The sequence below is a fragment of the Pelmatolapia mariae genome, linkage group LG22 (assembly GCF_036321145.2).
Source record: "Pelmatolapia mariae isolate MD_Pm_ZW linkage group LG22, Pm_UMD_F_2, whole genome shotgun sequence".
Classification (NCBI taxonomy): Eukaryota; Metazoa; Chordata; class Actinopteri; order Cichliformes; family Cichlidae; genus Pelmatolapia; species Pelmatolapia mariae.
In genome coordinates, this window is record NC_086245.2 from 21,559,635 (window position 1) to 21,587,312 (window position 27,678).

Here is a 27,678-nt window from a genome sequence, read left to right on the forward strand (position 1 = left end):
AACTTTAAGTAATTTTTAGCATAAGTAAAATAAATATAAAATAATATAAAATCACATCGCTTGATAAATCTTTTGTATGTACCGTCGTTATATTATAATGAACTATAACGTTGGAATTTTTTGTGGATCTATTACCATGCACTAGCTATGGGTATTATAAAAAACAGAACAAAAAACTTTGGTACCCCGGAAATGCTTCCTCCGCCGAAGAAACAAACTACTTTGTATGTTGCTTTGCTTGTTGACATTTTTAAAAACCGAGATTCGTGGCCATATGCATATATATGTACGTATTTAAACCAGACCTGTATTTTAGCCAGGTTATAAAAAGTCAAGTTGTTTTTTAAGCCAGGTAAGCGATCTCTGTGGTGTTTTTTTTAAAAGATTTGAATTAGCATCACTACTGAGACCGCGCAGCGTGCGTCTGACGTCACCGAAAGCAAGATAGTTCCCCACTTCACATAAATCTAAACGTTAATATTTCCCCTCAAGTCGAAATAACCGTATTTGAAATGTTTGCAACCGTGTAAAATGCTAACTTTGGTTAATAAAATACTAAATCTGATAGGAAACGTGATTTGTCTAAATTGTGTTGTATTATGTGTATGTATGTGTTATATAGTATGTGTTATATTTATTTAAAAAAAAGAATCACATTTCGTGAACTGATACGGATACTAGCTTTTTGACTACATTCATGACTACACTGATGGGATGAATACATATGTCTTGTAAAAAAGACGGGTGATTAAAAAAGAAGTCCAAATGTAAATATATACAGTACCTAAAGTAAAGTGACCAAAGGCGGAAGGAATGGGAATGAATCATCTTGAAGCGCGTGGTTCTTTACCCTGCGCTCTCTTTTCTCTCGGCTCCCGTTTTGCGTGTTGGGGGGATGGGGCCGAGCCGAGGATGAGAGACTTCAAATATTTACCACTTGGCTAACTAAATATCTGTTTTTAGAACCGAGTTTCCTTCCTTGCACTTGGACATATAAATACACTTCGACTACGGATGAGTTTTGGTGGAATTCTGCGAAAAACTAAGTGGAGTGTTTGTGCGTCCACGACACACGCTTAAAAAAAGTCGACAAAATGTATTCCTCTGCTGGAGGTAAGTGCTGCGGCTAACGTTAGCATCGGCTACGTGATGCGGCCAAAGAAAACTGACGATAACGAAGCGGCATTTTTCTGTGCTGCATCGATGAAGTGCTTGCTCTGTTCCCGTTTCATCCAACTCGTTACTATAAAACTCAACAACGGCTTTGACGAGGAACATGTCGTCCCAGTTTTAAGTGTATTAGTACTAGAGGCAAGCTTAGCTAGCGTGCAACAACAAGCTGCCGCTAGCCACGCTAGCTTCAACGGCACCTGGTTTCCCGAACTTGTTTTTAGTTAACTCACTGCACTTTCACCAAGTGGTGGTTGGCTGGCATATATTATCTTAACAAATCACACGAACGTAAACGCATATCATTCATTTTCTCGAACTGAAGCACTAAACACACTAGTTGAAGCAATATTTTGAGGCCGACCTAATCTCATCACCAGTCTGGGATACGATTAGCCTGACAGTTGAAATCGCCACATTTACATATGTCACATTATTACACCAGCTGCATAAACGCGCTAACGCCACCGGATCGTCTTTTCAGTGTAACACCGGGTTTAAGACACTAAATGATATAGGAGAAGTCTGCCTGATTAAGTTTGACGTTAGGTAGAGTGATAGTTAAGCGACTGAGCCGCCTGCCGTTAGTCAGACAGACGCTATGTTTGTGTGTGTAGATTTGCATATCATTGTATTTCATGTGTGCGTTTCTGTTTTTTGTCAGCTGGCTTTTTTAGGCGGAATGAAAGAGAGTACAGGCGACATCAACACTATGTTGGATAATTTTTTTCCCCACTTGCAGTTATTTTAACGAGGATGTGTTGTTCAACCAAAACACGACTCGGTGTGTTGAAGCAGTCTATTTCTAGGGGGAAGGGGTGGCTTCATCCGTTAGATTGCCAGCTGCTCAATACTTTCTGCGTGTCTATTGATAAGACTCCTGTGGAAGTGATAAGAAAGGCCTGCTGGGATGAAGCTAGTGTAATAAATGAGCAGCGCTCTCTTACTGCTTACTACATAAACAAATGGTTTTGTTATGTTAAGCAGTAATCTTTGGTCTCTGGGCTGTACTGTGTTATTAGGTGTACACATTTATCACTCTTTATTTTGAAATACAGTGTGTATCAGACTGAGCGGATCTGTGAGCATTTATAACATGTTATTTTTGTTCTCTGTAGCTGCTGAGATGCTTGAGGGACCCCGTTCTACTGGGTCAGGAAGCTCTGGTAAGCTTTTCCCATATTCGGGCTTTAACACTTTCAATTGACCCTAGTAGTGGTCCAGTGTAAGTGGCAACATTTTTTTTCTCGCACATCCTTCAAGCATCACAGTATGTACTCATCTGAAAAACAACAGGACCTTCTGATAGTGAAACCATCCAGCAAAAAGCATATAGGTATTTTGATCCTGTAAGTGAGAGTCTACAGAAGATGCTTTGCTCTTCAACTAGTCAGCACTAGTACACCTCATTTTGTGCGCTTATGTGCAGAGCACTTAACTAAAGGGCACTTATTAAAATCCACCATATATTGCTAGGCTTTATCAAAGGTTTTCTGTTTGAATGAACAGCACTGGAGCTAAAAGATAATGCACTGAAGGGAATGGAGTGTGTCCTGACTGAAATATCTGAAGTTGCAGATATGGCCGAGCTTGTCCAGCAATAATGAGAGCTGTGTGCATCTCCTACAATAAGTTGCAAAAATGTTAACACTTAAAATCATCTTTCAGGGTATAATATAGTGATTTGATGTAGATTTGGTACATGTATTAATGTTGTTGTTATTAATATTAATAATAAGAATAAGAATAATTCAACTATTGTACCAAAATAATTACAAATGTGAGATTAAAAAACGTTTTTCTTATATCAACTTGTATATTATTGTCAGTGTGGCTACATAGTGTAGTGGTTTACTGATTTGAAAAAAAAAAAACCTTTGGGGGATGGGTCAGGAAGGGTATCCAGTGTAAAAAACCAAAAACATAATTAAAAAAAAGTGCCAAATCAAACATGTTAAACTGCCTGCTGTGGTGACTTGTTGTGAATAAGGGCACAGGTGAAAAGTAGCTGTATTATTTATTATTTGTGTTCCAACAAAGAAATCAGAAAATATGCAGAAACATTTTTTTCCCAGTTTGTTTTAAAAAAGTAAATGTTAAATTTCCCAGAAGTCTTACTGCAGATAAGTTAAAACAGTCAAACTATGAATGAGAAAAATAATCTGAGCATTTTAATCAAATTTGAAAAAGAAATTATACAAGTTGCCGTTTTTGTCTTTTTTCTTTGTAATTTCAGTTACATTGAAAAAATGTAATTGAAGTTCTCTGAAGAATTTATTCAGTGATGTATTTATACTCTGTATGAGCTCTACATCCACAAGTGTGCGGTCTGTTGACTAAAACTTGTTCAAAATGACAGCTGCAGCTTGTGCTTTTTCATTTTTCTAGGATAGCCTGAACACATTTGTGAAAAGTCACCCATTATCACCGTTTTAGACAGATGTCAGCCTGTTAGCAGATGAGATACAAATTTACAGTGGCTGATTTTGTGCTGGCTAAATGTTTAAAGCAGAGCCCAACTGATTGCTCAGCCTTTTTTAGCTATTTGCCAACTTTCAGTATCAGCAATTATAAAATCAGATAAGTTACAGAACAGGCGAGAGAAACACCCTTTCAAACACGTTCTGAATGTTGATGGTGTATAGCTTGTCCACTAGTGGGCACTCTGCAGCTTCCCTGCAACAGTGTTTGGGTCACCACAAATGAAAGAAGGAGCTGATCTGAGCAGAGTCAGGCAAAGCATAAACTAGCAAATAAATAAATATACATACAAATGTTTTGTGTGTTTGAAAGAATGAAAATACCAGTCATATATTTGAGTTTTAAATCCCCCAATGTTGGCTTCAGTCTTCAAAACCCTACATGAGTCAGGTTCTAGGTCATAGATGGTATGATGAAGAGTTAGCGGATGTCAGATAAATTATTTATAATTTTGAATTTTGTTTTACTTCTCTGAAACACTGAATCCTGCAGCTGCTAATAATAGCAAAAGCATCAGATGTCACCCAGATCCCCTCCACGTTGTTTCAGATCACCCAAAGCAGCCTGTGCTGCTTCCAGGGGTGAAGATTCACAGATACTGTCCTTCTGTGTTTGTGTGTTGACGAGGAAAACTGACATTTTGTCTTACATTCTCAACATGCCTCGGTTTTGTTTTTTGACATCAGACTGTGAAGCGTGTTATTTTATGTAGGCTTCTGACTGGCCAACATTCCTGTACAGTTAGGGCTACATTGTCACATGTTGCTTAGGCATGTTCATCACAGCGCTTGATGTCACTTTGTTATATTTCATGGGGGAAATCCTCATTTAAAAAAAAAAATCCCATGCACATGTGGACATAGCTTTGGTGTGTACCCATTTGTGAAAGTACTGAAATCAGCTGACATGTTGTACCAGATGGAAGAAGTTTTATACAGAACCTTTTATACTGAAAGAATTGAGATGCACACACTTGAATTTGCTGCAGCCCTAGCATAGGAAGAACAGATTGGTTCTGATTTGGAGCTGGGGAGGTCCAAATACTACAATACTGTTTATCAACAGGTGACACTTTTAGTTTTCCTAGTGTAATTGATGGAAGCAAAGCTACAAACATTCGGAGGATTATTCAGTGTATTTGGATAATTAAGTCAGTGTCCTGGAGCTGCAAAACCATGTGGTGTTGTTTAAATTATAAATTGAGTCATTCTGTTTATTATAATATTAGTATAATATTTTCCAAATAGCGCATATATAATATCCTTGAAATTATGCCAGTTAGAGCTGATGGTTAAGTCATATTGTTAGTGCACATTCGTGATGCTCCTGACTTTAAAAACAAAACAAAAAACCTATTTACCCCTACAGTACATCTTTGAAATTTTGAGGCTTCATCACTTGATTAAAATGATCATACTGTATTATACACACTGTTATTACTGCTTATGTATGCCTAATCTCTGAGAAATTTTTCAATTGTTTCTTTCCTAACCCTAACCCACTATTAGATATTATTATGTGTATTGCAATTAGTGGTGCAACGGATCAAAAATCTCACGGTTCGGATCGGATCACGGTTTTAAGTCACGGATCGGATCAATTTTCGGATCAGCAAAAAAAAAGAAAAAAGACAAAAAATTGACATTTACTTATTCACTTATTGAAGTATTTTTTGCCTGTTAAAAACATTCAACTCAAGACTCATTCCACGCAATTATTAAAAAAATAAAAAATAAATTATGGTTCAATATAGGGCAGTATAGGGCTTTGTATCTACCACTCAATTCAATTCAGTTTTATTTATAAAGCGCCAAATCACAAAAACAGTCGCCTCAAGGCGCTTTATTATTGTAAGGTAGACCCTACAATAATACATACCGCTCATTATATCGCACTCCGCTGTGATATAATGAGCTGTCACGGTCACGTAGCTTTCCGTTGCCCTGGAGGTCCACCCATTTGTAGTAGTTAGGGCAACAGAAGATGCCTGGGACAGTTCAGCCATAACTTTAAACTTTTCCTGCTCATACATGCTTGGAACGATCTTGCCACTAAAGTGGACGCGCAACGGGATATCATAGCGTGGCTCAAGCACGTTCATCATAGTTTAAACCCCTTGTTTTGCACAAGGGAATACGGCCTCCCGTCTGCAGCTAAACACCCCAATAGCTTTTGTAATAGCTTTAGCCCGGTCGGACTGGGCAGCAAAGGGCTGCTTAAATACCGCAATTTCCTCTGCTCCTCCACTTGGACTGCTAGCACTGGTCTATCGCTTGACAGACCCAACACGTGCACCATACACATACTTTTTTTTTCTTCTTTTTCGAATCTTTGGATCACGTGCATGCCGAACCGTGGGATCAGTTCGGATTACGGATCAACCGTGATCCGTTGCACCACTAATTGCAATGCAAGCCAACAGCAGATTTTTGTTTTACGTTTGATTTAGATCAGTGAAACATGCTCCAATTCGTTTACATGTGCAACCACAACTCTTTGTTTATAAGGCAGTTTATTGCTGGTTGGGTCTTAAAGGTCTTTTTGATGTCGTTCTTACCATTTGTTTTGTTGCTTCATTTGATTCACATGTTTTAGAACCCCCATCTTCCCCAGTGCCAGAATATGTGTTCAAGCCACCATCACGGCCAGACTTTGGCACCATGGGCAGGACAATCAAGCTCCAGGCTAACTTTTTTGAGATGGAAATCCCCAAATTGGAGGTCTATCATTATGACATTGACATCAAGCCTGAAAAATGCCCCCGGAGGGTCAATCGGTATATCCTTGTTGATATTTCATTATCGTTCAGCAGATGAGTGAACAAATTACCTGGGGCATTGCTGGTAATTTGTCCATTTCATTTTCCTTTCAGGGAAATTGTGGAGCACATGGTCCAGCACTTTAAAACACAGATCTTTGGTGATCGAAAGCCGGTGTATGATGGAAGGAAGAACCTTTACACTGCCATGCCCTTGCCAATAGGCAGAGACAAAGTATGTGTTCCACACATCAACCTGTGACAGTAAAAGCTCTATTTTGAGTACAAAACAAAAAAAGTATGAGTATTTCTGCAATGTATCTGCATTGTATCTCTTCTTTTCCTCCCAACTTATCACACAGGTGGAGCTTGAGGTAACTATTCCTGGTGAAGGGAAAGACCGCAGCTTCAAAGTAGCCATCAAGTGGGTGTCCTGCGTTAGCCTGCAAGCTCTGCATGAGGCACTGTCAGGACGGCTACCCAGCGTCCCTTTTGAGACTATTCAAGCCTTGGATGTGGTCATGAGACATTTGCCTTCTATGAGGTACGTCAGAATTTCTGTCATTGTCAGTTATAATTTTGACTCTTCATTTTATCCTTTTATAATACTGTTGTCTTTCTGCTGGTGCTTTTCTTCTGCAGGTATACCCCAGTGGGACGCTCTTTCTTCACTCCTTCAGAGGGATGCTCAAACCCTCTTGGTGGAGGGAGAGAGGTGTGGTTTGGTTTCCACCAGTCTGTCAGGCCGTCCCTTTGGAAAATGATGCTCAACATCGATGGTAATTTTCACAATGAGATTCATTTCTCATGCAAAATTTGTCTAAAGTTGAGCTTTATCCATAAGCTGAAACTTTGTGTCTAATTGCTTTCAGTTTCGGCCACTGCGTTCTACAAAGCCCAACCTGTAATTGAGTTTATGTGCGAGGTCTTGGATTTCAAAAGCATAGAAGAACAGCAGAAACCCTTGACAGACTCTCAACGAGTGAAATTTACAAAAGAAATCAAAGGTAAGATAAACTTAGGAACTCATATTTTTAATGATTTTGGGAGCTTTGATGTATAAAAAAACATTTATTTGTGAGTTCAGATTCTTATCTGATACTTTTTTTAGATTATTTTCTCATCAATTTTCTTCAGATACACAAGTTGTAAATAGGTTTTTTTTGCCAATTTTGATTTTTCTCTAAGCGTGACCTGCTGCTGATTTTCTTTTTAGCAACTATAACCGACAGCATACATAGTAAATTGTTCTGCTACTGTAAAGAGGTGCAAATATTTGAGTGGAAATTAGTTACTGTCCAAACACCTTTTAGCTCACATAGGCTACGCTCACACTGCAGGTCTTAATGCTCAATTCCGATTTTTTTGATCAAATCCGTTTTTTTTGTCTGCCTGTTCACACTGCAAATAAAATGTGACAGCAAACGTGCTCTAGTGTGAACCCTCAAAGCGGCCCGCATGCGCCAAAGAAGATGGCACGCACAATGCGCTCTGTTTAGAGCCAGACCAAACAGTATTGTTTCACTGATGGCTCTTAATATAAAGACTTGTTTCGGACTTTATGTTTCCCAATTTTGATTTAAGTTATAAAGTTATTTTGTTATTTACATATGGCCTAATAATTATCCTTATTGCTGTTTTAGAGGAGCGGTGCTTCAAAGGATAGTTGCAGATTTCTGTCAGAATCTGCAGATTATACAGTACAAATAAAATGTTCACGTTTCTCCAACGTTGTCTTCCCAACTGTTTCACTAACATCTACACGGGATGGCCAGGAGGCGTTCACGATGTCTTTTCGGGCGCTTCTCCAGCGCTGATAATTGGCGTCTGTCTTGTGTCAGTGACGTAAAAGACGGATTTAATGCGACATGACCATTCAAACAGCAGTCACTTTCTAAAACATCAGATATGTATCGGATTCAGTACCACATACGAAAGTGACCCAGGTCGGATTTGAAAATATCGGATTTGTGCCGTTCACACTGTCATACCATGATCGGATATGGGTCGCATAGGGTCAAAAAAGTCGGATTTGATGCGCTTTCGCGTGCGGTGTGAATGTAGCCATAGTTTACCTTACAAAAAAAGCAGGCTCAAACAAATGTCATGTACTTGAATAATTTTCTAGTATGTTTATAACTCAACCAGATAACAGGAAAATTATTCTCTTCTCTTCTGCTTTGCTCAAACCGAGACTGCTGCCTTTAGCTACTTGTCCATTGTTAGCTTCTTTAAAGTGTCCATGTTCAGTTGGCTGAAGGTGATTTAAATGACTGGTTAGGTTTGCTGTTATGAATGTTTTCCAGGTGCCCCCCCCCCCCCCCGCAAAGAGTTTACTTTGGCAAACTTTAAGTCTCTATAAACAGTTAGGAGCTTGCACGCTAATGACATGTTAGTGTATACTTGTGAGTGTGTGTGCAGCCTTTTGCCAAAATCGGATGATTCTGGTCCCTGGCGATTCTGTTTGCTTTGCTTTTGTTTGGTTTGTGTTTTTCATTAATATATGAATATGTATTTGTCTCGTAAACATCCAAAATTGGCCTTAATTTTCCCTTAATTTTATTTAAAAAAATGTTTATGTTCAACCTTTGTTTCCTTTTATTGTGATTGCTTTATTCAGGCCTGAAGGTTGAGATTACCCACTGTGGGCAGATGAAGAGGAAGTACAGAGTGTGCAATGTGACAAGAAGACCAGCCAGCCACCAAACGTAAGAATGCTTTTTTAAAAAATATAATTTTCAATTAAATTTTAAAAACAAGATAAATGGCATGCCTAAAATTCAAATATCACGTTTGCTATAGGTTTACAACAGCAACAACAACAAAAAAAATCACCTACAACTGCATTTAGCCCTGTTAGATTAACTGCAAAATACTATTTAAAACCAAACTTTCTGCCTAGATGACTTGTCGTGATTATAAGTAGTAAAAATTTGGAAACACTGGTCTAAGAATATTCCTGCTGACTGTAGATTTAAAAGGTTTCACATGTTGAATGCTTTTTTTTTTTTTTTTGGAAATCTTCAGGTTCCCTCTGCAACAGGAGAATGGCCAAACTATAGAGTGCACAGTAGCTCAGTACTTCAAAGACAAGTACAAGCTCATCCTGCGATACCCCCACCTGCCATGTTTACAGGTGGGGCAGGAGCAGAAACACACCTACCTGCCTCTAGAGGTAAGCATCATCAACCTCTTGCTCACCAGATAGGTGACTTTAGATTTTTGTTTTCTTGTTCTTCTAAATGTTTTGCGCATGTCTGCCCCAGGTGTGTAACATAGTGGCAGGACAGCGCTGCATCAAAAAGCTGACAGACAATCAGACCTCCACTATGATCCGTGCCACAGCCAGATCGGCACCAGATCGTCAGGATGAGATTAGTAAACTGGTGAGTTATATGAACTGTAAAAGACACTGTTTTTAAAACTTACATTTTCACAAGTTTGACACCATTCCTGCAACAACAAGTGAAGGAAAACAGAGAATATTTACATTGTGCCAACGGCTACACTCAAGTGATTCATCACTGATGTTTGCCCAGAGGTCTAAGGCCAATAGCAAGCACTGCCAACATGATAAACTTAAAAATTAATGGGTTCAGTGAGGCCAGTGCTGGAAGGACTGCTAATAAAGACAACAAAAGTCTTTGAGATTGATGTTTGTAGTGAACTGCTGATGAATTTGCTGATTGGTAGACAATGTTTACAATCATAGTCCATAATATTATGATTATCATTAATAACAATACAGATTACTTTGAATATGAAATGAAAAAACATAAATAAAAGAAAATAAATAACTTGACTAAAATCTTAAAGTTTGCTGTATTATGCTAATGAGTGTGTGTGTTTATTCAGATGAGAAGTGCCAACTTCAACGCTGACCCTTACGTTCGTGAGTTCGGAGTGATGGTTCGGGATGAGATGACAGAAGTGAATGGCCGTGTCCTACAAGCTCCTTCCATACTGTATGGAGGCAGGGTATGTGTTAATGTGCTTTTAATGCATGAATTACTTTATTCATTTTTATTCAAGTAACTTCATCGTGTATGGTGTGATTAGCACTAATGATGTTGCTCTCATTGCAATTTGCAGAACAAAGCAATAGCCACACCAATCCAGGGAGTGTGGGACATGAGGAACAAGCAGTTCCACACTGGTATTGAGATCAAAGTGTGGGCTATTGCCTGCTTTGCGCCACAGAGACAGTGCACCGAACTCCTACTTAAGTAAGCATGATACATTGAACATATGTTATCTATCATATGCAGATGTATGTCATGCCATCATGTGTGTGTGTGTTATTGTTTGATAGTAGACAGCTTGAAGCTTATGGTGCTGGGTGTGTTTAAAAAGTTGTAAAGCAGAGCGTAGGTCCTGTACAGAAGTGCGTAAACACAGTCACACAGTCCTTTTTCTTTTTTCTGTAAAATGTTGGCCAAGTTTACTGTGCAAATATAGTTCTGTGTAAAAGCACGTGCTAACTACATACAGCTGTGCTGTGTATTTATAGTGTGTAAGCCAGGCTTTGTCTACTGCATTCATGTTATTTTTGTATTTAAGCAAGTCAGTATGTTCTGACTTTTCATGGCACTCACCAAGACTGACCAGCTCCTTTTTAATTGAAGTCTGGAAAACCAAACAGTCTTTCACTGTAATTTAAAAATAAATGTTAGGAAAATCAGTCCAATGGCATAATTTGAAAACTTATCTAAGGTAGGCATGCAGCTCTCAAATGTCATTTAACCTAAACTAGGACTGTGTCTTAACTCGTTTATCTTTAAATTAACAAGTTCTCCACCTGTCAGAGCTTTCACAGATCAGCTGAGGAAGATCTCTCGAGATGCAGGAATGCCTATCCAAGGTCAACCTTGCTTTTGTAAATATGCCCAGGGAGCTGACAGCGTCGAGCCCATGTTCAGGCACCTCAAATACACCTACCAGGGCCTCCAACTGGTGGTAGTCATCCTACCAGGGAAGACACCCGTTTATGGTGAGGGATCTTCTTTTACTATGGTATTTATTTTGTCTGAGAAATTTATTTTTGCTTGACTGTTTCCAAAAAAAACAAACACAGTGGCTTCTCCAGCCAGGTGCAGTTTAAATTCACCATTTTAAAAGCCGCTGGTGTGGCTCTCCACTCAGAAACCAGTTTCTCTGAGTTCCCTTTAAATCTAGGTTAAGTGGTTAAAGTTGTGACATCACAAACAGATGTGAAAACTATAAGCCTGCTTTGTAGAGAATGAGAGTTGGTTAAAGTAATTGAGTTTGGGTAAAGTTAGGCATCATGTACTTGTACAAAAGTATCTCATTTTGATAATTAAACTCTTATTAATAACTGAAGCGTTAACCTTTTATAAAGAACAGAAATCAGGGAACAGTTTTATTCATGTTATTTATAACTCTCCTTGAACCTGAAGGGGGTCTTTAATTAGTCCCTACCACTCCAACCGCATTCTGCTGCAACTTCAAAGACGACTCCCCACTTCTAGTGTATCTGAACATGCTGCTGCGCTATTGCCTGCTCAACAAGTTTTACTGCTTCTGTATCTGTTTTAGAAGTAAACCACAAGAAATTACAGAAAAAGTTATATACTCCGTTTCATTTTTGAGCTTCAAGTTAGTTATTTTAAGTAATTTGTGCATAAATAAATAAAACAAAGACATTTATCCTTTACGTAGAAAATACTTTTAGTCAGCTTACTTATGTGCACTAAATCGTCTGGGGCAGATTGTGCAACACTCTCTATTTTTTTTATTATTATAGCAGATCAAATTATATCTCCCCCTTGTCCTGATGTGTTTTTAGCTGAGGTGAAGCGTGTTGGGGACACGGTTCTTGGCATGGCCACACAGTGCGTGCAAGTGAAGAATGTTCAAAAGACGACGCCTCAAACTCTTTCCAACCTGTGTTTGAAGATTAATGTCAAGCTGGGCGGTGTTAACAACATCCTCCTCCCACAGGGCAGGTTAGTGGAAATTCTGGTGAATTCTTATCATGAAACTAATGAGTTGCTTTTATATTTTTTCAACACATGAAAGCTATGCCATTGTGTTAAACTTTTTTATGTACATCTACTGTTCTAGGCCGGTGGTGTTTCAGCAGCCAGTGATCTTCCTTGGTGCAGATGTGACACATCCACCTGCAGGAGATGGAAAAAAGCCCTCTATCGCCGCTGTAAGCAACAACACATTAAGACCTACCCTTCACAATATGTTATATTTTTGTGTGTGTGGACTGACACAGAGTAACAAGATACTGTGTTCTAGCTTAAACACACACTTCACAAATTATGCAACAGGACAGTGACATCACTGCCTCAAAAGCAAGAAGGAAAACTGTTTGACCTCCGAGCTCATCCTAATCAAAGTGTCATCAAAATGTAATAGACTGAGAAAGTCCAGTTGTCTGTCATGTTTTTGTTTTTGTTTTTTTTTGCTTGTTTGTTTTCATTGTAAAAAACTATGTGGGATGGGACATCAAAATGATGAAGCGTCTATCACTATCATTTGTCATTCTCAGTAAATCCTTTTTAATGTGGTTATACCTGTTTTTGTTTATTCTTTCTTTCATTTTAGGTGGTTGGTAGCATGGATGCCCATCCCAGCCGGTACTGTGCGACAGTACGGGTGCAGCAGCACCGCCAGGAAATCATTCAGGACCTGGCTACCATGGTGAGGGAGCTGCTGATCCAGTTCTACAAGTCCACCCGCTTCAAGCCCACCAGAATCATCTACTATCGGGATGGCATCTCTGAGGGCCAATTCAACCAGGTGATCCATATATCCAGGACTACACAGAATAAACTATAACAAACAGGAAAAGTGGTTGATTTTCCTTATGCACTTGTGCTGTTGTAGGAAATTAATTGAGCTGGCAGAAGTTGCTGTTAAATGTTAATCATGCTTTTGTTGTACATATATTGTTTTACGGGTAATCTTTAAGATCTTACGACTTTGTTACGTGCAGGTTCTTCAGCATGAGCTGCTGGCAATCCGAGAGGCCTGCATCAAACTAGAGAAGGACTACCAGCCTGGTATTACCTTTGTGGTCGTTCAGAAGAGACACCACACGAGACTGTTCTGTATGGACAGAAATGAGAGGGTTAGTACTGTGTCACTGCTAGTGCTGGGAATTTATGAATGATCTGTGTCAATTATTTATTTTAATTAACTGAGTGCACACAAGTTTAGGAATAGAGTGATGTAAGATGCTCTCACCAATGTCCCTAATAATGCTTCAGAGGAAGTTTCAAAGATTTTTAAGTATCCCATCATCATGCAGTCGTTATGAAGTGCAACAACTCGTCTTATAACAAAAACTAAAAAACAATAACTGGGATAATAAAACACCTTGACACACTGACTTCTTGTCTATTAAAATGTTTATGATCCTTCAAGGTTTTAAATGGACTTGCGTCACATTAATTAGCTGAACTCTTGCTTTATCATAATCAGGTTAGAGCTCTAAAACCAAGCAACCAGCCAGATACTCTTGGATGTTCCACGATCCAGGCATAAAAATAGAGGTGATCTAAACCTTTGTGGTGGCTGCAAGTAGAGTGTGGCACCTTTGACTTTATCTCTTATCGTGCTGCATCTCTATTCTTGTTGTTTTTCTTTTCTTTAGTCACTGTGGGGATTTTCTTGTTGTGTTTCATGGTTTGGCTATTTTCATAGTTGGTTGGTAAACTCTTGTTTCTATTTATTTATTTCTTTTTATTGGGCTTTGTAAAAACAAATTCCTTTTATATTCACCAGCTCGGGAGGTTTCAAAGTAATGTAGGCTTGTTGGGTCAGAGTGCACTTAAACAATTCCAGCTTAACAAGCATTTCCATGGATATTTTTTTATAGGTTGGGAAGAGCGGCAACATTCCGGCGGGCACCACAGTGGACACCAAAATAACTCACCCATCAGAGTTTGACTTCTACCTTTGCAGTCATGCTGGCATTCAGGTAAAAGTCAAGTTGGATAAGATGTATTGATAAAGGCGTCTTCCACTGTGTTTTCTAATGAAAGCAGATTGTGAGTCAAAAACAACCCAATTATACCTGACATCCGCTTTACTTCCGGACAGGGAACCAGCAGGCCGTCTCACTATCACGTGCTCTGGGACGACAACCACTTCTCATCAGATGAACTGCAGGTCCTTACCTACCAGCTTTGTCACACTTATGTGCGCTGCACCCGGTCAGTGTCCATCCCAGCACCAGCTTACTATGCCCATTTGGTGGCTTTCCGGGCTCGCTATCACTTGGTGGACAAAGAGCATGACAGGTGAAGAAATTAAAATCTCTTAGTTTGCAGACGTTTGTCTCCATGTTGGAAAAACTGACAGTTCTGCAACTTTTTTCTCTTTCAGTGCCGAGGGCAGTCACACATCAGGTCAAAGCAATGGACGTGACCACCAGGCCTTGGCCAAAGCTGTTCAGGTCCACCAGGACACCTTGCGCACCATGTACTTTGCCTGAGAGCACCCAACTCCCAGGAAGGCGTGGGTGAGACATCACTGATGGAACGCACTACCCTCCGCTGTCTCACTGTCAGCTGTAGATAACATTACAGTGGTTTCACATTGTGATCTCCCTACCAGACAAACATGTCAGTAACCCAAATGTCTACAATTGTACTTAAACCCACCAAAACCATTCCAGCAATTAGACTGTAACATGCAAAAGAGTCATTCTTTCTTGAGGATTGAGCTGGAAGAGGCTTTATTTACATGTCGTGCATTAGTTGTATTTGTACTTGTTATCCGTTTAAAAAAAAAAAAGGTGAAAATTATGAAAAGACAAGGCAGAGTTTGTACGTTAATAGAAGAATTTTCTTTCTTTCTTTTTTTTTTTTTTTTACTAGCAGGCGGTAACAGTATACAGTGGGGTGGTTTCACATTCAGAAGAAGCCAGTCGCCCTCCTTCTCCTTTTGTTTTGTTATTAGGCTCTTGGTGCTTGAAGGGAGAAGGCAAAAATCAAAAGATGTGGGGGTCCATTAACTGTTATATGCCTAATGATTTAGTCCTCTTCACAGACATTATTTATCAGCCTATCAAAGCAAAGTGCACTGACCAGGATGAGAGCTTCAATCAGGACAAAAGTACTTATATATATATTGAGGGTTGTTTGTGTTTGTTTTCCCCCCACATAGGGCACTATGTGATGAAAAGTGCCATTTAAGAGTATCTTCTTTCTTTTTTTTTTTTTTTTTTTTTTGCCACTTCTATGTAAAACTATGAATTTTTCTTCCAGTATTTGTCCTCTTGACACTGATGATCTTATTATGCCAACTCTGTTGACAGTTAATGATCTTGACATCAGATTTGTTTAACCCCCGAATCAACACTTTTTAATTTATTTTTTTTTATTTTTAATGAAGCTCTTTTTGTATTTAGAAATTTGGGGGGGGGGGGCACAAACATTTTTTTTCCTCCTTTGCCCCACTGTTAAGTCTGAACTGACAAACCAGTGACCTGAGATGTAATATATTGGGACTGGTTCCCAGTAAGGACACATTTCTAATGTATTCTGAGCCATGTTGACAAAAGACACTTGATTAGGAAGTCACCATAGTGGGGAACATGTTAAAATCTGTGTGATTCCCATCTGTTTTTACAGACTTTTTAAAATTTGAATAATTTCTCCAATGGATATGCATGTAGCTGGCTCATGTTTTAGACATTTTAGGCATTTGTGATGATTGTTTATTTCTTCCTTTATACACATCAACCCTACTTCTATTTTTTTAATGTATATAACACAGGATCGTGTATTCTGCTGTGTCATTTGTGTGGCTTGTCGGTAACCAGGCATTCGGTACAGTGGAGTCAAAGCTGCAACATTTTAGAGTTTAACTGATTGAAATTCCTTAAAACCTCTTTAACGTAGTGTTTGCTCCAAGAACTAGGGGCTGTCATCGCACAAAAGCTTGGGTTTTATGCAAATGACTTTTTTGTGAGTCTTTATACTATTTAGTAATGTTGGTAATAAGGTATATTTTGAATAAGCCTTCAGTGGAAGCTGCTGAAAGATTATAGATTTTTTTTTTCTTTTTTAAAAAACTGGCCCACATGTTAAAAAAAATTGTCTAAATTAATAATGTCTTTGTATGCAGATAAATGCAAATATATGGCCTTTTAAGACTGTCATGTCTTACTAATAACATTATTATATAATAACATCCCACCTAAGTTTTACTAATGCTATAAGCAGGCGAATGTTGACATAGTCTTGAGTGGAGGCGAGTAGTTTATCTTTTCTAACTATGCATCATTTTTAACCAAGAGATTTAGCAGTGGGTATCTCACATGAATTGGAGTCATTTCTAGAGGTAGATAATCAGGGCTTTTTATGTTGTTTTTAGCATATTGCATTTAGTAGCGTTTCTTAGTGCTTATCAACGTCTTCATACCTTTCTAATAGGATGAAGTATTTATGTGGTCATTTGTAACATTGTAGATTTTATAGCCTATAAATTGGGTGTATCCTTTGTAACACACAGTCTTTCCTAGCCAAACAAGATTATGAACTTTTACATGATGAATATTAAAAAAAAGAAATATATATACATATATATATATATAATTATATGAAAGCACAAAAGGATATCTCGATTCTAGGTGCTAGATGTTTTCACTGTAAAACACCTTAAATCCTCACTGGACTGGTCCACAAGGCTCCGTAGTTGCATGCTAAAAAACAAGTAAGCGTCATAATGTTTAGGATCTTTTCTCTCCCTTTGATGACCTCTCTATGGTTCCCTTTGTACTCATGACCTGTAAAAGCAACTAGAAATCCGACTGACTGTGTTTGTGGGGCATTCTGAAAATTCTGTACTTGATATTTACTGTTATGATGTCAATATTGTTCTTATCGGTGCTGGTCTCACAACATGTAAATTTGGATGCACTTTTGATAGCAATGGTGTGACTTTTATAGCTAATCAACTGAAGCGAGAGGCTCAGCCGTTTTGCGCGACGCCGGTGTAATTGTGTGGAAATGGCCGTGTGTACTACCTCTTGTTACCTGTTTTAAGTGTTATGGTAACATCACACTGCTGGCCATTTCTGTATAATTACCCCTGCAATCTATCTAATTGGCGCTGTTTGAGTCTTGCATCTTGACAGAAGAGGTTTTAAACGTTTGCTGCGCGTGATGGTGAACGTGATGGTGAACATGCTTTCTCAGTTAGTGGTTATGCGATTTATTTTTTAATTTTTTAAATTTTTCGCCCTCATAGTTTTGCTCAAACTGATGAGAGAATGTGTGTTTTGAGTGTTGAGCTGTACGACCAAATTCTTGAACTGTGTTTGTACCTACACACAGATTTCCCTGCTTTCTTTCCTTTTATTCTATGCACCAATAAGAAGCAGCATTTTTTTTTTATTTCTATATAGAATAATAACTCCTTTGCTTTTCAGTTGAGCAGCATGTCATCAAGTATGTCACCCATATTTGGTCTGATAATTTTATTTCATTATTCAAAAGTACAAGGTACAAAGTAAATGTACCCAGTTGGTGCTGTGTGTCAGAGCGGGGAAGTAATCTAGAAAAGACTGCCCACGGATAGATTGATAGAGCCTGAAAACTATCACGTAGTGCTTGTTGATATCTGTATGAAAATGACACAGCCGAAGATTTATGTCAAATTTCACCCCAGAGCATTTATTTCTGTGTACAATCATGCATTTGAGTCCTTATTTAAGCTTTAGGTTTGTTTTGATCCAGTCATCTCGATCAGAGTAGGTGGATCAGAACAGATGAATTAATCAGGAGAAGCCCATCTTTGGCTCTGTACTTGGAAATGTGAATGTCTTTGTTCCTGTGTGATTGCAGGCCTTTGTAACGCGACCACAGCTATCTTCACTTACTCGAATGTTCAGTTCTTAGACTGTTCCTCAAAGGGACGCGTCGGAATATAGTGTAATAGTTGGAAGTCATTCTCTAGAAGATAACCATCATGTATTGTTGACAGATTGAATCATTGTTTCCTGTAACAGCACAAACATCAGAAACTGACTGGCTTGTAACTTTAAGCTGTCTTTGTTTTTTAAGAGATGACTTTGAACTTGTTTCCGCTTCTTTACGTTTTACATTACCTACACCAGCACCTTATAAAACCTGGTCAAAATGGCTTTTTTCTCCCTACACTTAACAAACAATATTCGACAATGTGTTTTGTTTTGTTTTTCTTTGCACTAAACAAAGGACTTAGAGCTAGTCATGTATTGAGAGTGTTTATCAGGGGGCAGGCTGGCAGCCTGGAGTTTTGGATTTTGGTGGCTTTTCAAAATAAAAGATGCACAGTCAACAAGTGTCGCCAATCATAGGCAGGAGATTTGGGGGGGGGGTTAGCCGGAGCATCAATGCCACAGTGTTTGAGTATTAAGGTTTGACACGGCTGTCGCTGAAGACAGCCATGTGCACATTAAGTTGTTCTTAGTAAGGCCTCTTTTTCTCTAAAATCTCAGAAGAGGCTTTTCCTTTTTCACATAAATCATCTTCGTCACAATAGAACAGAATACTTTATTGTGACTGTTACAAGAACAATGAAATACAGTATGAGCTCAGTCAAGAATGTGCAACAGACCAATACTTGTAGCCTGGATGAATGTGGCAATGCTTTTCAAGTAAAATGGAGCAGTGAGGCTTTCAGAACAGCTGTAGTGCTGCCCCTAAAAACATTCTCAAACAAGGTAATTAAATGCACACATTCACCTCACTTTGGCTGTTTTCCCATTATCTTTCAGAGTGGCCAAAATGCGGATAAAGCAGATTTTAGAAATAGCTTTTTTGTAAACTAAATGGCATATCATAAGCTATTTTAATCAGCAAATTATTTTCTCATAATAGTGGGTTTTCTTTAGTTTTTAAGAGGTAATGATAACATTTCTCCAAATGGTAACCATCAGCCTTTGCGTTTTTGTTTGTTTGTTTGTTTTTATTAATAGTATTCTTTTTAATTTATTTTCATTTTTTTTAATGGTCATGGAGTACAAAATTAAAGCCGGCTTTCTAATGAAGCAGTCCCCATTACATGAATTAATTCCATACCATTACCCTCTGTATAGTAATGTCTCCTCTTTCTGCCGCTTATCTGTCTCTTGTGGAGAAAATCTTGCTGTTATAAAGAGATCTCTTGTAGAGTAGATCCTATTTTCCTAGCTCCATATATTAAAAATGAATGTAATTAGAACCTGCGTGGTTTGTAATGTTGTATAGGCTATCCATCCAGTACATTTATACTCATCTTTGCATCTTATGTACAGCCTTTTCTTTCTGTTTTCTTCTCTTTATTTATAGGCTTTATTAATTCCAGAAAGTATTGTTTTCTTCTTCTCAGTCATTTAAATATTGCCCATGTCACAGACCATATAATCTTTTTATTTTTATTCTTTCTGATAAACATGAAAGTAGTAATTCTACAGTTGTGGTGTCTTTCTCTGGATGTTGGCTACTGTACTTTTAGGAGATATATGTTTCACACTGGTGCAAAGAGTAGCCATCCTTTGAGTCCTGGCATCATACTTGTGTGAGGTGCTAAAACATAAGCGCTTTGTGTGTATATTAGGTGGTTTGCGTAGGTGTGTGATCTCATTTGCTGTTGGATTTTAAACTTATGCTTAAGCCCTCGGGTCTCGTATTCCTGTCCAGCCCCTACAGAGCTGTCTTGTAAAATCCTCCCTGAATTATTACATTAATTAGTGCAGTGCCACATAAATGCAGAGAAGCTTTTTGTTTTAAGTGTTGCTTCTGTTCCTTTTTTCATTTGTATTGCTACACAGCTGGGGTTTTTTTTTTTGTTTAGTTTAGTTTTTTTTTAGATCTATAACTGACCTTTTATGATATACATGGCATATACATAACATCCCGCTCCTGTTTGACATAGATTTTTTTTCTAAATAAGCATCACTTTGTCTCTGACAGTTATGCCAATGTCCACTCAATTATCTGTAACCATGTGATGCCAGTTTGGTATCCATCAAGTTTGCCTGTATTCTTGTTTTAGCTACAAGTGTCAACAATTAGTATAAATTCCAGTGGTGTACCAATAAGGAAAGACCTTTTCAATTCCATTGGATGCAGCTGTTTCATTCACTTTACCTTGGATGTGTTTAAGACATCAGTCACACAGGCCTAGAGACCAGTTGGGGACTGCCTGGCAACCATTTTTCAATGTGGTTGCTGGAAGTTTCTTTTTCTTTGTTTTTTGTTTATTTTGTTTTTTGCGGTCATTAGGTCAAGTTGGCTGCAAAGAGGTATACAGCGCTAAGCCAAAATTCTCCTTGCAGTTGTTTTGGTTGCTAGCACATTTCCATGGTCGCTTCTAGTTTGCATGGGAGATGCCAACTTGTCTGCAAACACGTAGCAACCACCACCAAGCAGTAGTGAAAATGTGAAAAGTGCGACACAAACTGGAAATAGTGATGGTTTGCCGTCAAAGCAAAAGATGTGACTTTTGAAACGTGTTGGTTTCAGCTAAGATTTCACTTTTACTATGACAGTTTTTGTTTTGCATCGCACTTTTCACAGTTTCACTACCGCTCTGTGGTTAATTGGCAAGTGTTTGCAGACAAGTCGGGATGTTCCATGCAAAATATAGGCAACCAAACTATTCACTAGAAGGGTTTTGGTGACAGCCAGGAACTTCCAGCAACCACTTAACAACTAGTTGGGAATAAACATTTTTCCCTGGCCACTTGGGGTTTCCAGGGATCGCCAACCACTCTCTAGACCTGTGTGACTGAAGCCAAAGAAACGGGAGTGCGAGATTACAGTGTTGGCTGTACTACTTTGTTTCTAATTAAACATCTAGTGGAGAAATGGCCAGGAAAATGTCTTGATCATAAAAGGATCAATCCCAGTCATTTTGTTAGCACTTGAATTTTCCTTATCCACGGAATATTTTAATGTCAAGTAGATGGTTTGGTATGCTCGAACTGCACTTTTTTTAAATCATTGCCTGCTGGATGCCATCTTATCCTAATTTCTTGTCTATAAATTATAATTGAATATAGCTATTTCTGTGCATTCACAAGTGAACTTCTAAGAGCTCCTCTGGCAACCAGCAGGGTGCAGAAAAGCACACAGTAATCTGGCAGCTGTGGCATTGACAGGTGACACATCTGCATCCAGGTGGATATTCAGGGTTAGGCTGGATGACGTAGTAAATCAGATCTAGACTGAGGAGAGTTGTTACAGAACTTAACCAAGCCATTGCCATTCAGCTGAACTATATGAATCCAATCATGCAAGACTTGTGGGTATTTTTTATTTGTATTTTTCCAAGCATTTTTAGTCTTGTGAACGACTTGGCTTTTTATTTACTGACTTGGATAAAACTACCTCAGAGCAGTGTCGGGTGCTAGCTAATATTATCCCTAATTTATGAGTGACAACAAAATGAAGAAATTGTAGTGACCAAACCAATGAAAGCCAATATCACATCAAAGCACTGTCTGTTTTGGGGGGTTTTCACCCTTAATAAGTAATCCTGCATGGACTGGTTGGTTGCTTTAGTTGGTTACATTTTACCGGACCAAATTTTTTACTATCGGGAGTCTCATTGTTTTTAATGTGAGTCGATGAAGACAGCCAAGCACAATCTAGGACTCGTTCACGTGTAATGCTAACTGTAAAAGATGTCTGGATCTTTTAAAAGGTGCCATCGTAATTGCTAATTCATGACATGTTGATAATCCAGCAAAACCTGTTGATTTTAAAAAGGTGTTTGTAGTGGCGACGAAGGTTTGCGGAAAAGATGTATGCACAGCAATAAATTTCCTGAGCGTGGGCTGCAGATTGTTGGTGTTTTGGGTCTTTTTTTTTTTTCTTTTCTTTTTTTTAACCAGTCTGTCCGCTTTGGGCAGGCTTTTAGTTGGCAGGACAAATGCCTGTGAGATCAGACAAACTTAGTCTCAATTTATGGAACCAGCTTCTTTTTCAGTTTTTGTTTTGCCAGCAAGTTTAGAAATATCAAGGCTTCATAGTGAACAGAGCCACGCTGTTATCAAATGCCTACATTTTTTTCAACCCAAACTGCAATAAAATCCAGGGTGGATTTCCCCATCTGGTACTCGCCACACTCAATGCCATTTTTTTTTTCTCTCGTAGGGAGAAATATGTAGTTTTGCATGTGACATTAACAAAGGGAAAATCCACATCTGAATACACTTCACACACAGAAAAAGCATTGAAATTCGACGGAAGGCACACGTGAGGTCGTGTGTGGTTGTTGAGTACAGGTCGTAGCGATTTAGTCCAAACTGAGGACATCCAGCGTGCACTCGTGTTTCGATGTGTGCCTTTTGTCGGATCTCTCTCTCTCTCTCTCTCTCTCTCTCTCTCTCTCTCTCTCTCTCTCTCTCTCTCTCTCTCTCTCTCTCTCTCTCTCTCTCTCTGTGCATTGGGTTTTGTGAGTCCTTTCAAAATAAAGTTTTGACTAAAATCTGTCATGCCGCGTAAAAAGTAAGAAAGAAAAAAAAAGTTTTAACTACCATGCAACCTCGTGTGTAGATGCTGCATAGAACGATCAGTATTTGTGTTTTGCACTTTCAAAGCGGTCTCAAGAAAAAGAAAAAAAAAGGAGGCCCATCTGAGATTGGGCTGAAAATAAGAATAAAACTGACGAGGTATTTTATGCTATCAATAGGAATTATAAGGAATAATATGACTCGGAGGAGCTTTTCTAAAAACGTTGATATATCTATATATTCATGAAGTACCTCATAAGCCTGATATATGCTGCATTGACCTTTTTTTGTTTTGTTTTTTTAGTGTGCTTCATATTGTCCAGTAACATAATTTTCCCCTCTAGGGAGGTTTGAATGTCACTTCAGGCTGTGCCCACGCTGATAGCTCTTCTTGTAACATGTTACACCATGTGGCCAAATAACGTGTCATTTATGCAAGTCATAATGTCAGTCAGAATATTCCTCGTCTCATTTCTGCGTCCTTTTCTATTTTTTATTTTATTTTTTTGCATTTTCCCTGCATGTGCGTAGCCAAAAAGGAAAAAAAAGAGATTGGGTTCAGTTAACCAAGGGTTGACGTGCACCGAGCAGCTGTGGTAAAGCGCGACTGTTGACTCAGGCACTGACATGTAAGGGCTGTATCTGCTCACCCTGTCCTCCACCCCTCCATCCCATCCCGTGCACTTCCCTCCTCCACCCTGACACCCTTTGTCTTAAAATAGCCTTAGATCTACAAGTGAGGTTCCTATTTGGCCTTAAACAAATTATGCACTACAGTTTCACAGACTTGACAAAGAGCTCGATTCCAATTTAGACACGCTTTCTTTTAAGACTTCATGTTATCTACCTCCTGAGAATGTACAGTCTGTCCTGGAGTTGCAGTTGACTACAAAACTTTTTTGTTGTTGTTTTCTGACAGAAGACAATCATCTGCAGACTTACAAAATTGATACAAAATTAACTCAGAACTAATACCAGGACACTCCTTTTTTTTTTTGTTTTCTTTCTTATAATTATAAGCCATGACAGAGAAGCAAAGTGACCAAAGTCTCTTGGCAGAGGCAGCCCTGCAAAGCCGCGTGAATTCAAACCTCCCTTTCCTCCTGTCATTTTGAGCTCACTTATATTTTGCATATATTTTAGTTTCTCTATCTCTTTTACTCCCTTATTTAAACCACAACATGCCAAAACTGAATTTGCTGTCATTCCTGTTCTGGTGAGGGTCTTTTGCTCATTTCATATGTTTCAAATCCACTGCTAAGCTCCTTGTTCTTGTTATTGTAAGCTTTGATTTCTCTTTTACATTTTCTTTTTTTTTTCTTTTTGTAACAATTATGCTTACAGAACACAAGATATGCTGTAAACCCTGTTAGGACATAATGTGAATACGTATCACTTAATATAGTTCGCTCTTTGGCTTGACTGTAAATTGCATTAATTAATAAAAATGTTTGAAAAAGGTTTTCTGCTGCGTTGTCACTTGATGTTTTCATTCCTGTATTTTCGTATCCTGTCTGGTTTTGCTGAACTGTTACCAGAGAGGAAGTAGAAATAGAAGTTCACATCAGAGGGGAGAAGGCCTGATTCAGATATCTGTAGACTGAAACAAGATGACTACACTATCAACGCTGTGTCTGTGAAGATGATTATGTGCCAGTAGAACAAGCAACACAACAAAGACTATCACATCAGCTGAGTCAGGGTTGTTTTATTTACTTAATTTAATTAAAGTATCAAAGCACAATATGCATTAAAAGAAAGGACCACTCCAAATAATAAATAAAACCAATGAATGGAACACATCTTTATTCATACTCTAAGAATAAATCCCAGGCGGTTCTTACATGAGGTCAACTGTGTGAATCTAAACTGGTTTTTGTTGGTTTTTTTTTTTGTTTTTTTAAAGTGCACAGTAAGAAGGGGGCCATGAATGTGTGGCCCTATCATGCTCCGTATCTGCATTGCTCTTCTGGCACTGACTCATTTTGAGTCTGGCTGCCTCCACTCAGCCTCCAATATCTATGAGCCAGATGGTGTCACAATTGGGGCCACATCTGGCCCACACAACACCTGCCCCTATCATGTTTGAGTCCTAAGAAAACCAGTGGAAATGAAACCCAAATATCAACTTAAAACTCAAGGCAAGAAAAATGAAGATAACAGAATTTTTCACATAAATATTTTATGGTTTATATTAAAAAGATTGAATGTAAAGAATATAAATTTTAAAGGGCCTTGAAGTTCAACGATTGACCAGGAAGTAAAATACTCCACATGTCCACTGAAGACGAGCAGCGCCCCCTGCAGTTTGTGTGAAAAAAGAAAAAGCTTACAGCACCTGGTATTCCCAGGCGGTCTCCCATCCAAGTACTGACCAGGCCCGACCCTGCTTAGCTTCCGAGATCAGACGAGATCGGGCGTGTTCAGGGTGGTATGGCCGTAAGCGACAACCAAGACGACAAACACCCCTTTTATTAATGCTTCAGCAGCACTTCTCAGACTTATCTTGCAGATCGTCTCCAAAGAGTTTGTTTTGTTACTTAAATAAATGCGGTGGTTTTAACAGCCAGCTGCACACTATTCCGATCTAAGATCAGTGATATGTTACTGTAAACAGCTTTCTATGCTGAAGTGAAAAGTCTACCGTAGGAATAAATGTTTCATCATTGGATGGAAAACATAATCAGAATCTTAATTGATGAAAAAGAAAGTGGTATTTGGCATGTATAAAAGGTCAGTTTGTATGCACTTCAGTCGCTTACGGCCATACCACCCTGAACACGCCCGATCTCGTCTGATCTCGGAAGCTAAGCAGGGTCGGGCCTGGTCAGTACTTGGATGGGAGACCGCCTGGGAATACCAGGTGCTGTAAGCTTTTTCTTTTTTCACACAAACTGCAGGGGGCGCTGCTGCTGTCTCTGTTTGTGTGAAACGACAAATTGCAGAAAACAATCTTGTAGCTTGTCATTTATTAAGTACAAATTTATAGCTCATAATTACTTTGCAGGGCATTTTTTCCTATTTTTTATACTTTCTAATAGTAACAGTAAATTAATGAAACTTCTCATTCCAAAAGATCCACTATACAGTAGCTATGGCCAGAAATGTACATAGATTCATGTCTGAGCCCAAACTGTGCCAACAACATATCCTCCACACCATTACACCAGCAGTCTGAACCGTTGAGACGCAGGATGGATTCATGCATTCATGTTGTTTCTGATCCTACTATCTGAATGTTGCAGAAGAAATTTTTCCAGTTGTCTGTTGTCCAATTTTGATGATCCTGTGAGAATTGTAACCCCAGTTTCCTGTTCTGAACTGACATGAGTGGCACCTGGTGTAGTCTTCTGCTGCTGTAGCCCATCTGCTTCAAGTTTCACCGTACTTCATTCAGAGATGCTCTCATGCATACCTTCATTGGAACAAGTGGTTATTTGAGTTACTGTTGCATTCAGTGGAAATGAAACCCAAATATCAACTTAAAACTCAAGGCAAGAAAAATGAAGATAACAGAATTTTTTACATAATTATTTTATGGTTTATATTAAAACGATTGAATGTAAAGAATATAAATTTTAAAGGGCCTTGAAGTTCAACGATTGACCAGGAAGTAAAATACTCCACATGTCCACTGAAGACGAGCAGCGCCCCCTGCAGTTTGTGTGAAAAAAGAAAAAGCTTACAGCACCTGGTATTCCCAGGCGGTCTCCCATCCAAGTACTGACCAGGCCCGACCCTGCTTAGCTTCCGAGATCAGACGAGATCGGGCGTGTTCAGGGTGGTATGGCCGTAAGCGACAACCAAGACGACAAACACCCCTTTTATTAATGCTTCAGCAGCACTTCTCAGACTTTTATCTTGTGGATCGTCTCCAAAGAGTTTGTTTTGTTACTTAAATAAATGCGGTGATTTTAACAGCCAGCTGCACACTATTCTGATCTAAGATCAGTGATATGTTACTGTAAACAGCTTTCTATGCTGAAGCTGAAGTGAAAATTTACCATAAGATGTTAAACGATGAAAGAAGTAGTATTTGACATGTATAAAAGGTCAGTTTGTGTGCGCTTCATTTGCTTAGTTTGCGAAGTTTGCGATGGCCATCTGACGTACACTCACCGGCCTCACCAGTGCAGCTACAAGAAAACAAAAAGGTGGATGCAGATTTCCACTGACTAGACTCACTAGGTCAGCTACAAAAAAACAAAAAGGTCATCTATGTTAATCATGACATAATCAGACAAATTAAAGATTTAAATGGCAAGACATGGCTTTATATCATCATATGCTATTTCCAAACACAGGCAATGATTGGTAGAAGGTGAGAACAATGATTTTTTACTGTAAATGGCTGAATTGCATTTGCGCTTTAAACCAAAGATCACACCAGCAACTTCAAAGTCAAATCCAAACTCAGCTTGTTAGCATGTTGCAAAAACACTAAAAAAGTCCTGCTGATAGAAATCATTTGCAAAATTATCATTTTAGCTGCGTGTAAATTAAAAATTTACAGCTCGTAGTAAAGGAACAACCTTGTGTGTTTTTGGTGACTGTGAACAAAGTTTTCAGGGAGTATATCAAAATTTGATATACTTAATTTATTTACTTATTTTCTTTTTTCTTTATAATGTACTTGTCCCAGTAGTAATTTTCCACCCTGTTAGAATGTGCTTTATTGACTTTAAAAAAAAACTACAATTCCATAAAACCCATTTACAGGAAGTGGCATCATTTGTTTTTAGTGGGAATTCAACTGTGGAAAATGAGGTAAGCTTCAACTGTCACGCTCACTTTACTTTTTTTC

General features: G+C 38.6%; 1 protein-coding gene and 3 non-coding genes across 5 annotated transcripts; 2 read left to right on the top strand and 2 right to left on the bottom strand.

Annotated features, from left to right (window-relative positions):
- Window positions 1–899: 899 nt before the first annotated feature.
- On the top strand, window positions 900–24,333 carry ago2 (argonaute RISC catalytic component 2). 2 transcript variants are annotated; one of them, XM_065471084.1, is made up of 20 exons: window positions 900–1,113; window positions 2,289–2,336; window positions 6,247–6,427; window positions 6,524–6,644; window positions 6,772–6,953; window positions 7,052–7,188; window positions 7,282–7,416; window positions 9,030–9,117; window positions 9,437–9,584; window positions 9,676–9,795; window positions 10,265–10,387; window positions 10,502–10,635; window positions 11,200–11,399; window positions 12,216–12,375; window positions 12,494–12,584; window positions 12,986–13,180; window positions 13,377–13,511; window positions 14,262–14,363; window positions 14,486–14,685; window positions 14,771–24,333. In XM_065471084.1, the coding sequence occupies exons 1-20, from the start codon at window positions 1,095–1,097 to the stop codon at window positions 14,877–14,879; spliced, it is 2,628 nt and encodes an 875-aa protein (XP_065327156.1). In that variant the 5' UTR covers window positions 900–1,094; the 3' UTR covers window positions 14,880–24,333. The 2 variants fall into 2 exon arrangements, with proteins under 2 accessions (XP_065327156.1, XP_065327157.1); XM_065471085.1 differs by having other exon boundaries at window positions 11,215–11,399.
- Window positions 24,334–25,200: 867 nt separating this feature from the next.
- Window positions 25,201–25,319, bottom strand: LOC135933358 (5S ribosomal RNA). Its single transcript, XR_010573731.1, has one exon. It is a non-coding gene; the product is annotated as a 5S ribosomal RNA (ribosomal RNA).
- A 311-nt stretch (window positions 25,320–25,630) lies between these two features.
- Window positions 25,631–25,749, top strand: LOC135933369 (5S ribosomal RNA). The gene has a single exon (XR_010573741.1). It is a non-coding gene; the product is annotated as a 5S ribosomal RNA (ribosomal RNA).
- An 804-nt stretch (window positions 25,750–26,553) lies between these two features.
- LOC135933378 (5S ribosomal RNA) lies at window positions 26,554–26,672 on the bottom strand. The gene has a single exon (XR_010573752.1). It is a non-coding gene; the product is annotated as a 5S ribosomal RNA (ribosomal RNA).
- Window positions 26,673–27,678: the final 1,006 nt, after the last annotated feature.